The sequence below is a fragment of the Stegastes partitus genome, unplaced genomic scaffold (assembly GCF_000690725.1).
Source record: "Stegastes partitus isolate 25-593 unplaced genomic scaffold, Stegastes_partitus-1.0.2 Scaffold56, whole genome shotgun sequence".
In the NCBI taxonomy this organism is placed as follows: domain Eukaryota; kingdom Metazoa; phylum Chordata; class Actinopteri; family Pomacentridae; genus Stegastes; species Stegastes partitus.
The window spans coordinates 594,763-606,125 of NW_007577787.1; the positions used below are offsets into that span (position 1 = coordinate 594,763).

At 40.8% G+C, this 11,363-nt stretch overlaps 1 protein-coding gene across 2 annotated transcripts; it reads right to left on the reverse strand.

The window, feature by feature from the left end:
- Positions 1-313: 313 nt before the first annotated feature.
- glra2 (glycine receptor, alpha 2) lies at positions 314-10,412 on the reverse strand. Of its 2 annotated transcripts, none has more exons than XM_008275639.1 (9): positions 10,327-10,412; positions 9,518-9,639; positions 7,225-7,292; positions 5,477-5,700; positions 4,084-4,166; positions 3,850-3,987; positions 3,547-3,761; positions 1,502-1,651; positions 314-595 (listed from the first exon to the last, which is right to left on the reverse strand). In XM_008275639.1, the coding sequence occupies exons 1-9, from the start codon at positions 10,410-10,412 to the stop codon at positions 314-316; spliced, it is 1,368 nt and encodes a 455-aa protein (XP_008273861.1). The 2 variants fall into 2 exon arrangements, with proteins under 2 accessions (XP_008273861.1, XP_008273862.1); XM_008275640.1 differs by lacking the exon at positions 7,225-7,292 and adding an exon at positions 7,369-7,436 and having other exon boundaries at positions 10,327-10,394.
- Positions 10,413-11,363: the final 951 nt, after the last annotated feature.

Consider the following 11,363-nt stretch of genomic DNA (forward strand, 5'->3'; position numbering starts at 1 on the left):
GGTCCGTCTTCTCCAGCATGTTACTAAGTCTTGAGTTAAAACCGTTTTCCCCTTGATTCCTCAGCAAATGTTACGCAGCGGTACAAGAACAAATAAAGCATCTGTCTGTGCCTCAAGAGCTGTTCACATTATCAGAACATGAGCATTTACTGTATGATGCATGAACATTGTACATAATCCCTGAAAGAACACCGCCGTCATCCCCGTGGTGCCTCTCAATGCACAGTCCACCCGTCTCATCTCTCTGTGCTTTCCGAGCATTTCTCAATCTGAGAAATGAAAAATAGAATGTTATTTGTCGAGGGTAGAGTCTTTACTTTTTATGGATGTCCTCGTGCCGGATGATCTTGTAGGTGACCCAGTAGAAGACGTTGAAGATGAGGAAAGCCAGAGGGAACGCGGCCCTGGAGATCGTGTCTATCCTCTTGGCTCTGTCCACAAACTTTTTCCTCATGGTATCAATGTCCTTTGGGACCGGCGGTTGAGGGTTCGGCGCTGGAGCGGCGTTCTTAACAGCCGAGCCGTCCTTTGTTGGCAGACACTGGCTCATGTTGTAGCCGGCGAAATTAAAGCGGCCTTCGCGCATGTCTTCATCCTGGAAAATGCAAATGCACTTACTATATCTTTATGAAAGACTGCAGCTCACATGTTATACTTCACCTTTTAAATTGCCACAGGCTTGTGTTTCAGTAGCAGTGAACTTACATGAATGCAATCTTGATAAACACTTTTAAATTAAATAAAACCAATTCCCAAGATAACCTGATGCACTATAATGAAAAACCATTTAGAATGAATGCTTCAGGGGATGAATCTTAATCAAGCAAATAATAGTAGGCTTCTTCAATATCCCAACAAGTGGGTATGCTAGCAGGTAGAGTTTAAGCTGATGGACATGCTCGCAGTTTTATCTGAGCATAAAAAAGTATTACTATTGTTATCTGTTATCTGTATCCTGTGCATTTATATGAGTTTGTATTTATTTTTCCTATTTAAGGGTCCTTATCCAAATCAATTAAATTCTGTCATATACTGTATGCACAGATTGGAATACCCTTTTTGGATAATGTATGATTTGTGATTCTGGGTCCATCTGGATGACGGGTAGATGAATGTTTGCTCAATATTTCATGGAAATCCATTCAAAAGATGTTGAAATATTGACTGCAAATCAGCCTGGTGAGCCTCATGGTGGTCAAAAGCCTTAGAATAGATCATTTAGGACCCAAAGATTTCTGGAAAAATTCACCCAGTAGATGCTGCGATTAAAATCTCATAATATTACAAGTGAAAAAGATGACCTGTTTTTGTCTATAAACAAAAATCATGATGATTCATCCTCTGGGCAGCAGCACTGATCCAGTAGTTACCAATACATTTCATTCTGGATCAAAGTGTTACGACTGACTTATCAACACTGCCATCCCTACAGCCACACAACCAGTGTGGCTAAAAAGTTTGATATCCAAACAGCAACCTTGTAAGGACTTTGAAAGCCTACCTTCTGATTCCTCCTTTGTCTCCGCCTCAGGCGAAGGAACTCTTTCTGTTGCCTGGAGACAAAATTAACCCCAGCATATTCTAGCAATGCAGCAAATACAAAGAGCAGACACACAGCCATCCAGATATCAATGGCTTTCACGTAAGAGACCTGGGAAAGAAAACAGATTTCCTTTGTTAGATCCTTCAAGGTGACAGCATCAGCTCACAGTTCAAATGGAGTATGAGTCTGTGCTTTGACTTTTAATGTCGGTGGATTTTTTTCTTAAGCTACCTTTCTTTATTAAATGTGAGTCTTGGATCTGTTAGATCTGTCAGGCAGTTTTTCAATTTCCTCCTTTTATTTTGCCCAAAGCGTGAGTTAGCTGTGACTTCTAAATGACTGTAATTATAATGTTTGGTAACAAGTGTTTCAAAGCTGCCAGCAACGTCAGTGATTGCATTGCCACAATCAGTGGGAGGTAATTGCGGCATTAATTACTAATAGAGACAGAGGTGTATTAATAGTTTGTACCTTTGGTTTTTGATCTGTTTGGTTTGAGCAGGTGAGGATGAAGTAGAAAGCCTTTACTGCTCATCAGTGTGACCTCATCACTTCATGACAGCTGATTAGCATGGAGAGAAAACAACTCAGCTTTTTGAGGGTACTTAAGGCATATGGAGTTATTGTTTTTGTGAACCGAGCCTCTCAAAGGCTTCTCTTTAAATATTTATCAGTATACGTGTCTTTCATGTGAGAATCTCTGACGCGGCTTTTGGTACTCGTGTGCAGATTGATGTGTGGAGAGTGATTGATCATCAAGATCTGACTCTCAGTGCGCCTACAGTACCCTTCACATGGCAATTCTCCGTGATTGAAAATAGGCTACCGCAGACTAACGGTGCCGCGGTTAGTAATGTATACACGTGCTTTAAAGCACAGCATCTTCACTGCTGGGACATGAATGCTGAATATTGTGAGTTGTAGATATCGGGTGAAAAGGGCGGCACAGTTACACTTTAATTGGGTTCAAATTAAGGTGTTTCTTATCCTCTGATGTATCGCAGCGGCGTTCGCATCACAGATGTCTGTTCTCCTGCTGCTGTAGCTCAAATGAAGCATGCTTTGATTCGTTTAGTTTAGAGAGCATTGTGACTTCCTGGTTAGATGGATTCTGTGTTTGTTTTTGAGTTATGAAATGTTTCTGCTCGCGTCTTGCATTAAGAGAGAACCACAGCACCACCCATTTTCATTCCCATGGACCCTTTATCTAAAGAAAAAATAGCGTACGATTGTGCCACTGGTTGCTTTTCTTTTAAAGTACAGTTGGGACTTGAGGTCCCCGTAGCTGCATATATTATATATTGCAGACCTTTAAATAAACCACGAACTCTTACTAGCAGTCACATGCAAAATTATTTATTCTAACAACTCTCTAGTAGCTGCAGACATGGTTTGGAAATCACTTTTGTCTTTGGAAATTTAGCCAAAAGCACAACATGTATTAAAATAAAAAATACAATAGGTCTACATACATTCAATAAATAAGACAACATGAAAGAAACACCTGTTTAAAGGAGTTTTTGGAGGTTTATCTAATCCAGGGACTGATTTTTTTTTAATGTCAGATGATGTTTTAAATGTGACTGATGAGACATAAGATGCAGATATTCACAGGTGCTTGTGCTACCCTCAGATCAAACTGTCTTAAAAACATTCATTCATAAATTAAGTCTACAAAGCACATCTTAACTGTGAACTGCATCTTGTTATCCCAGATTTCTAACACTTGCAGCAGTTTGATCTCAACCTTGAACACAGCAATGTAGTTATGCAACCACGTACAGTTTCTTTAAAGTGCATACGATTGATAAAAATACATGTATTGTATGCAAATCAACGTATGCATGTACTCGCTGCCTTTGCAGTATGCTCCTCCAGTGAAGGCTTTTATGTGCTTTGACTGAGACGGCATTTGATCTCGGCAACATTGAACTTAGCGATGTGTTGCGTTAGACCTGCTATCGTGCTCTCTGCTGAAAGAAAAAAAAAAAAAAAAAACGTACCTTTGGAAGAGAAGCTCTGGACCCGGAGCTCTGAGTGGTCATGGTAAGCACAGTGGTGATGCCCAGTGCTACTCTGGCAGGAGCAGCGTCCATATTGATCCAAAAAGACACCCATGAGAGGATGACAATGAGGAGGGAAGGAATGTACATCTGGATCAGGTAGTAGCCCATCTGCCGCTCCAGGTGGAATTTAACCTCAATACAGGTGAATTTACCTGTTTAACAGCAAGAAGAATCAACTTTAGAACAGTGTAATCCTATGAAATTTAAACAATCCTGGGGTTCTCCTACGTGTCCTCTGACCAGTGTTGTAGTGTTTGGTACAGTAGCCCAGCTCCTTCTCGTCCCTCATAATGAACTGAGGCAGGGTGAGTCCGTCCGACACCTGCACGGCGCCGTTCTCCAGCCACTCGAAGATCAAGTCATTCATAGTGTAGCCGACTAGAAATAAGAAAAGAATAGAACAATTTAGATACAGAGCGGCTTCTCGATTGAGAAAGTGCAGCAAGCGACCGAACTGAGAAAATCAGTGCTCACAACTTTCCAGCTGCATGGTGCAAGTTTGGACATCCATCGGAAAGTTCTTCAGATCCATCGGGCACGACAGAATGAGAGTCAACCTGTGGACAAAGTCAGTCCACATCCATGAATATTTTACTTCACTTTGAAAGAAATATTAAATCCTAAACTAGTGGGTTGACACATGGATTGAAAATAATTTGCTTGAAAAATTAAATCACAGTTGAAAGATTTTTTTTTGGTAATCTCTGTATCAGGTACCTTTTTTTTTTTCTCCTCTCCTGTGTGATAACCTCCAACATATCATGTAAGATTCCCTTCAGCAGGTTCCTATCACACTTTCATTACTGCGACTTATTGTCTCTGTGATGCATTGTGCTCTGCGGTCTCCCCACTCTGTCATTTCTCCCATGAATGGAGAGTGCGACTAACCACCTTTCATTTCTCCCGTTGACCCACTCTAGCTCCACACCTGAGCACCGCTCGGCCTTCAGCTGCTCTTTAAATGGACCCAAAATTGATCTGCTTTGTATCGCATCATTGCAGAAAGAATTGAATGCTGAACTCAAGTTGCATTGAAATAAAATACAACATATTTTCATATCTTGTACCTGTGCTTTGCTCAAAGTTTTGGCTGATAGACCTTCAAAATGTTATCCATCCTGAGTGGGTTGCATGTTTCTGAGTCTACTATAATGCTTTTTAAAATATATATATATGTAATATTCTGTGCACAAGGACCACCAGGAGGAAGACGAATACACACTTCTTTCTTTGCTTTTGGCTCTATCTTTGCTTTGGATTCTCATGGGTGCCCCTGGGATTAGCTTGCCCTCTTGCAATCAGTGCTGCTTTATTAAAAATCTACATTGAACAATGGGAACGTACGGTAGTTGAGTAAGTTTTTACCATTTCAAAGAAGTGATCGTAATGAAGTAAAATCGGTTTAAACGTGCACGCTTCAAATTGACAGTCTTTGATGTTTGAGAGGAAATGTAAGAAAAGCAATAAGTGAACATGTCCTGAGGTAATGTATGCACCAGAGCTGTTGGATCTCTGCAGTATCATCTTTCATTCAGCACAGATTCCTACCTCAGCTACACCACTATCATACCAAATGGTGTAAACTGGAGTTGCAACTTATCATTATTTTCACTATTGACTGCTCTACCGATTGTTTCCTCATATAGTGACTTGGTCTGGACGAGATAAGTTTTGGAAAATGCCCCAAACCCATGGTGATGTACTTAAATGTCTGGTTTTGTCCATGTCAAATACTTGATTATTGAAACAATTTTAGATTAATTTTCTAAATGAATCATCAACTGAACGATCAAGCTTCAGTATCGGCTTCAGTCTTCAGTTCTGGAGTTGGTTTAAAACGTGTATAACAACACATCCGATACGTCACCTGATGCTGTAGAGGACAGTCCCATCCTTGAAGATCCGCAGCAGCTTGTTGTCTGTGGTGACATCATGGAAGTTGGCTCCTTTCTCATTGGCAAAGAACAGGTCGGGCTTCCATATGGAGTCCAACATGGACGGATCCAGGTCGAGGGAGGAATCTGGGTATTTGCTGTACGCCAGCCGAGGGTCATTCCACTTCTGCCGCAGGAAGATGTTCACTCTGTAATCCTGCAGAGACGACAAGCGGCTTTGCATATTTTGCAGTGCGACGGAACATCAATCACTGGTATCAGTTTTTAATCGTATCATAAAATAACTGTTTTCTTGATGAGGTAAATAGGAAGACTGCACTTAAAATTCTTGCACATGTGTATTCACAATTATTCTAAAACACACAAAACATACATCACATGAAAAATAAGCTCTCAGGTATATGTACTTTTATCAAGTATTTCCATTTTATGATACTTAATACTTCAACTTCCTTTCAGGTAAATACTCTAGTTTCATTTCTATGACAGCTTTAGCTACTTAATCAAGATTTTCCATCATTAGAATATCATCAGCATAAAAATATGATGCATTTTTACAGATTATGTAACCAACATTTAGCAAACCATAACATTAAAATGTTAATTATACATACATTTATATACAATGCATGCAATAATGAGTACTTTTACTTCTTGTAATGCATTTTGCTGCTATGCTACTTAGGCGATGAATCTGATTTTTCTTGTTGTAATAATACAAAACATTTCCAAAGGCAGCCCTGTAACACCAAAAGCAACATATGACAAATAATAAAATGGATGAGCGAAGAAAAAAAAAGTGATTTTGAATGCAAATTTGGCAAATTTTACATCACCCAGCAACACCATCGCCGAGGTGTCTGCACAATCTTAATTATCGTACGTGTGTTCGCACGACAGTTTTGATGATTAGATATTGTCTCCAGCTGCATTCACAAACCGCTGACCTTATAATAACTTTTCTTGTTCATCAGAAATTATGCAAGAGCCATTATAGAGGCTAAATGAAGCATTTATTAGATGTAGAGCCTGATGAGGGAAAAACTCTTGACAGTGCAGTTAGTAGTAAAGCGAGTGCCACAAAGCTCAGTTGCTCGGAGTAATTGATATGTCATGATGATGAGGAGGCCTTATGTTGTCTGACATTTCATCAGCATATTGGCGGTTCCAAATATTTGCATGCCTGTCTGAAACTGTGTAATTCCCTGGCAGTCTTGCGTGTTCCAGATCCTGCGCAAATTAACATTTCCCATTCACCGTCTAAGTAGTTATTATCAGTCATTATGAGTCCTTTGATCCTGATTAGTTGCAATGCTGCCTCGCAGGTTTTATATTTTTACCCCCGTAGCAGTTGGATGCCTTCACACGTCGCATATTGTTCGTCAGCTTGTTTGAAAGCCCCCAACCCCCCACCGTCAATTACTGGCTACACTTAAAGTGACCTACTGTTTGGGATTTGTTGTGTGAATTATTAAACCTGGGCTAGCACGTGCATAAAGGCCATCATGGGAGCAGAAACCAATAGCTGATTGGATAACCCGCCAATAGACTCCTTGAGATGGGGAGGGGGGATAAAAAGCTTTCATGAATAGGAAGATGCAACATGGAGAAAATAAAAACAATGCAGATTAGGCTGGGTAAAAACAGGATGTTTCAGTTTTAACTCCAACTTAAGGGATCAGGGGCTTTAGAACATGTCCAAGAACAACACTGAACTCACCATTGTAGTTTCTGCTATAGAACCAAAGCTGTTGATAAATATGTTGCAGGTAACATTAACTGGTGGACCTGCAGGTTGAGGGATAGATAACACATTGACACATTGTACAGGACAAAAATCCACCAAAATGCCAGAGGAACTCACCATAGTTGTCTCTGTGATAGAGCCGAAACTGTTGATAAAAATATTGCATGTAACGTTTACAGGGGGACCTGTGAAATGGAATGACAATGACATGACAGGAGAGAGCCTTAAACCATAGAGATCATCACTTTTTTGGGGGGGAAAGAGAGAGAGAGAAAGATTTGGGTGCACAAGCTGCTGTTTCACTTTGTATGAAAACATGCACTTATACAAAAAGCAGTGTTTTGTTTTTATGGCAGGTTCAGGATTGGATGGTGACATGTTGCATGCAAGAAGACTGCACAAAACCCACGTTTGGCTTTTGGACATCAAAATGAACCAAATATTATCATCAGTAATGACGTCACAGTTGTTTTCGTATTTATGCAGCGACGTCTTGCGTAAAAAATGTTGGTGATCCTTTGCTGTAAACACATTTGACACAGGATACATGCACACACAGTCAAAAGCATGCACACAAACAGTAAGTCAGAGCTGCACTGATTAGCTGATTAATCAATTACTGGATCACCAGAAATCCCCAAGAAATGAAATGGCAGCTGTTCTGATCAGTTCTTTAAATGTTTCAGCCTCTGAAGGGTGAATTTTCTTCACCTTCTATGATGTTAAACAAAATATCTTTACATTTAATGAAATAATTCAAATTTAGCTTGTGAAAATAGTGTTTTGAGTATTACATTTTTTTTCTGCCATGCAATTCATTCATAATCAATTAAGAAAGCAATTTACAGATGGTTTGATTGTGGAAAATACCCGCCAGAGGCAGGTCCCAGTGCCACATCAGAGCATATTCTCTCCAGCACTGTTAGTAAAAAAGTACCCAGCATGCTCTAATGAATAGAGTAATTTTTTTCCCCCCTCCACAGAGTAGCCTGAACTGAAATCTCTTTTGTGAGGCATGGAAAATGCCATTTAAAGTCACAGCAAATCTTTTCTCTCTATCTGATAAGTGAAGTTGTAAGCCCTTCCCAGTGCCCTTCCCCTGTGTTTTCCTCATCAATATTGCATGGCACTCGGTATTAATATTTGCCTCAGTTTGTCGTCAGCTAGTTGCATTTAACAGCAGAAGCAGGAAAAAAAAAAAAAAAAGAAATAAGGCAGTGCCTCCTCACAACCAACTCAGCAAAGGAAATCTAGGTCAGCTATCAGAAATACAGTTCAACACTCTTCAAAGTATGACGAACAGGTTCACAACTGAAAATCCTCTGTTGACGTCGGAGTGGGTTCTTGCCAAAGTGTTTGTTCTACCAGCAATAAGATTTGAAGATGTGTGTGCTCCAGATAGTGTGATTGTGTGTTTGCTTTAAAACATACAAATTTTCACCTGCAACATTCACTTTATAATCCTCTTTTGGAAACAACGCATCATCCCTGCTTTGGAAACACCAGCAGGTCTTAAACAGGCCATCGCATCCCAAGCCCATCTCAGCAATCTTATCATTTCCCCTTTCTCCCAAATTGAAAGGGAAGATCTGGGCCATGTGTTTCTGAATCCTGCCCATCACTCTCCCTTTGCTGGTTGCTTTAGCTACCGGAGTCCCCAAACCCTCCCCTCAACAAATCCCAGCCCACCTGACCCGGCCTGGAGCCCCAACGGGCCAGCAGCCTCTTCTCACTCGGTTCTGTTCCAGTGACAGATGCTGTGTCTGTCCTCAGCATCACAGCAGCAACAACAGAGGAAGCAGTAGCCTGCAGCCTTGCCACAGGGGCACCATCCATCATTTGTCCTGTCATGGTGGCATCCCTGTCTGCCGTGAGAACCAATCTGACTTTCTGACAAGCCCCCCCCTCCTCCCATCTTGTTTTTTTAAATGATTATTTAACAAAGATGAGGATCCTATTTGGCACAGTTTCACACAAGGAAAACAAGCATGCAGTGTTATGGTGATGGGTTTAGTTCATGAATTAATTCAAGCCAGGACAATCATGTTAACTTTGGTGAATGATTGTTCTTATCAAAGGACTGGCAGCACAGTATCCTGGCAACAGATAACAGTCAGTGGATCTCTGCATAAGTAAAGATGTTAAACTTCAGCTGCATTCAGTGCCAGTTTGTCTTTTCTTTTCTTTTTTTTTTTCTTCTTTTGGCTAATTATACTTGTGGGAAGTGAAGTGTGAGCAGATTTCTAAAAGACAATCATAAACAAACCTTTAAAATTCGGTCTAATTCGTGCATCATACCCGGACGTGCGACCCATGAGTGAGTCCAGAAAGTCTGATGGAGACAGGTTGGAGGATGATCTGGAATCGTGCTCCTTGGCGTCCACAACTCTGGGACGCACACATATTGAGGAGAAAAGAGAGAGAGAGAAAAAAAACACTTGGTCAGACAGAGGTCCGAGCTCAGAAGCAAGAGTTAGAGCTTATCTGTCGCCTAGCAGCTGCCTGGGAGTGATGGACGCGCACAGGCAAACGAGAAAATGCGTTAATGCGCACACACGTATCAGATGTGATTTCGACGTGGTGTGCATCTTCTTTACCAAAGGATTACTCTGTTCATAATACAAGATTCCTCCTCAAATACACAGCATGCTGCGAATTTTTAATAGGTTTATTACAGGGATATTGTTGTGATGCCAAAGGAGGAGAAAACATAAGACCATTACATGCGTAAATGTCACTATAAAGTCATTGTAGTGCTTAAAACATCCTCCTGGGGATAATTTTCGTTTTAGGAATATTTTATAGATCAAATGATACTCACAAAACATTGATGATTAAAATCAGGATCAACAAAGAGTTGCAGATAAAGGCTAACTTCAATAAATCCTAATCAAAACAACGCTCAATTGCAATTCTCAACTTTGTGCAGAAAAACTGCACTACTTCATGTTGCTGCTTTAACTAAGCCATAAAATACTGAAAATATTCGTCTCGTTTCGTTCACTTCATAGAGGATGTTATTGATTTGTTTTAAATCTGTGAAATCAAATGCGATTAGTAATGAAATTGACCTACCTGAAGTTGTTTGTCCCCATGAAATATGTAAATAAAGCTGCCAAAAGCTTAACAGAGGAGCGATTCATTCCCGGTGGTTTCCCCATGTGCTCACTTTTCTATTTCTTCCATATGTTTACATTAGTCAAACACATAATCCAAATAGGGGCGCCGCTTTCTTCCTGACCAAGTCGTGGGCGTTTGGGTGTTCTTGTGTCACACAAAAATACAGGAGACATTCCTCAACGCAGCCACAGATCATAGTTTAGTTTCATGAAACTCTGACTCCCAAAAACAGATCTCTCGAAGCGGAGGCACGAAGCATCAGTCCTGTGGTCAGACGTCGAGAAGGTGAAACTCCAGGACGCGTCGGCTGGAGGCTCCTGCTTTGGCGCTGACTGAGATCTAACAGCTCGCTCTGTGAAGACCAACCCGTCGGCCTGTGTTGTTACTTATGAAGTGAAATCTTTCTCAGGTGGGGGACCGTCAAGGAATGGGAGAGGAACGCCTTTTCTCATTTCAGCACTTGGACAGCTCCCGGTTCCGTTACGCGCAAGCGCAAGGTTTAAAAGTGGTGGACGTGAGTTGGTTTTCAATAAGTCCAATAAAGGAGGGAGGTAATCACCAGAAAGAGATTCAAACATTGTCTCCAATGTTTGTTACATGGCGACAGTTGTCAATTTTAAATGATAGCGTTTGTCTCTCGAGATCGCCGTTACGGGGAAACTCCCAGTGCGCGCAGCTGCGCATCAGGATTAACTGGCTTTAGGAATTTTTCTAGTGCTACAATTAAGTGCTAGACATTACATGGATAGTGTGGGAGGTTTATTGTAAATCGACATCCTCTAGTGAAAATATGGCTCTAAAGATTCTCTTGTAATCATTTTTTCAGGGCTACAATTCAGCTCTAATCCTGATTTATACTGTGGGTGTATAACTGGGTGACTCTGACACCATGTTTGGCTGCGTTTTTACGCAATATGCTATTTTTTTCCTTCCTATCCGTGTCTGTTTAGAGCAACCTACATCCTCACAGATACGAAAAGTGTAAACAAAGG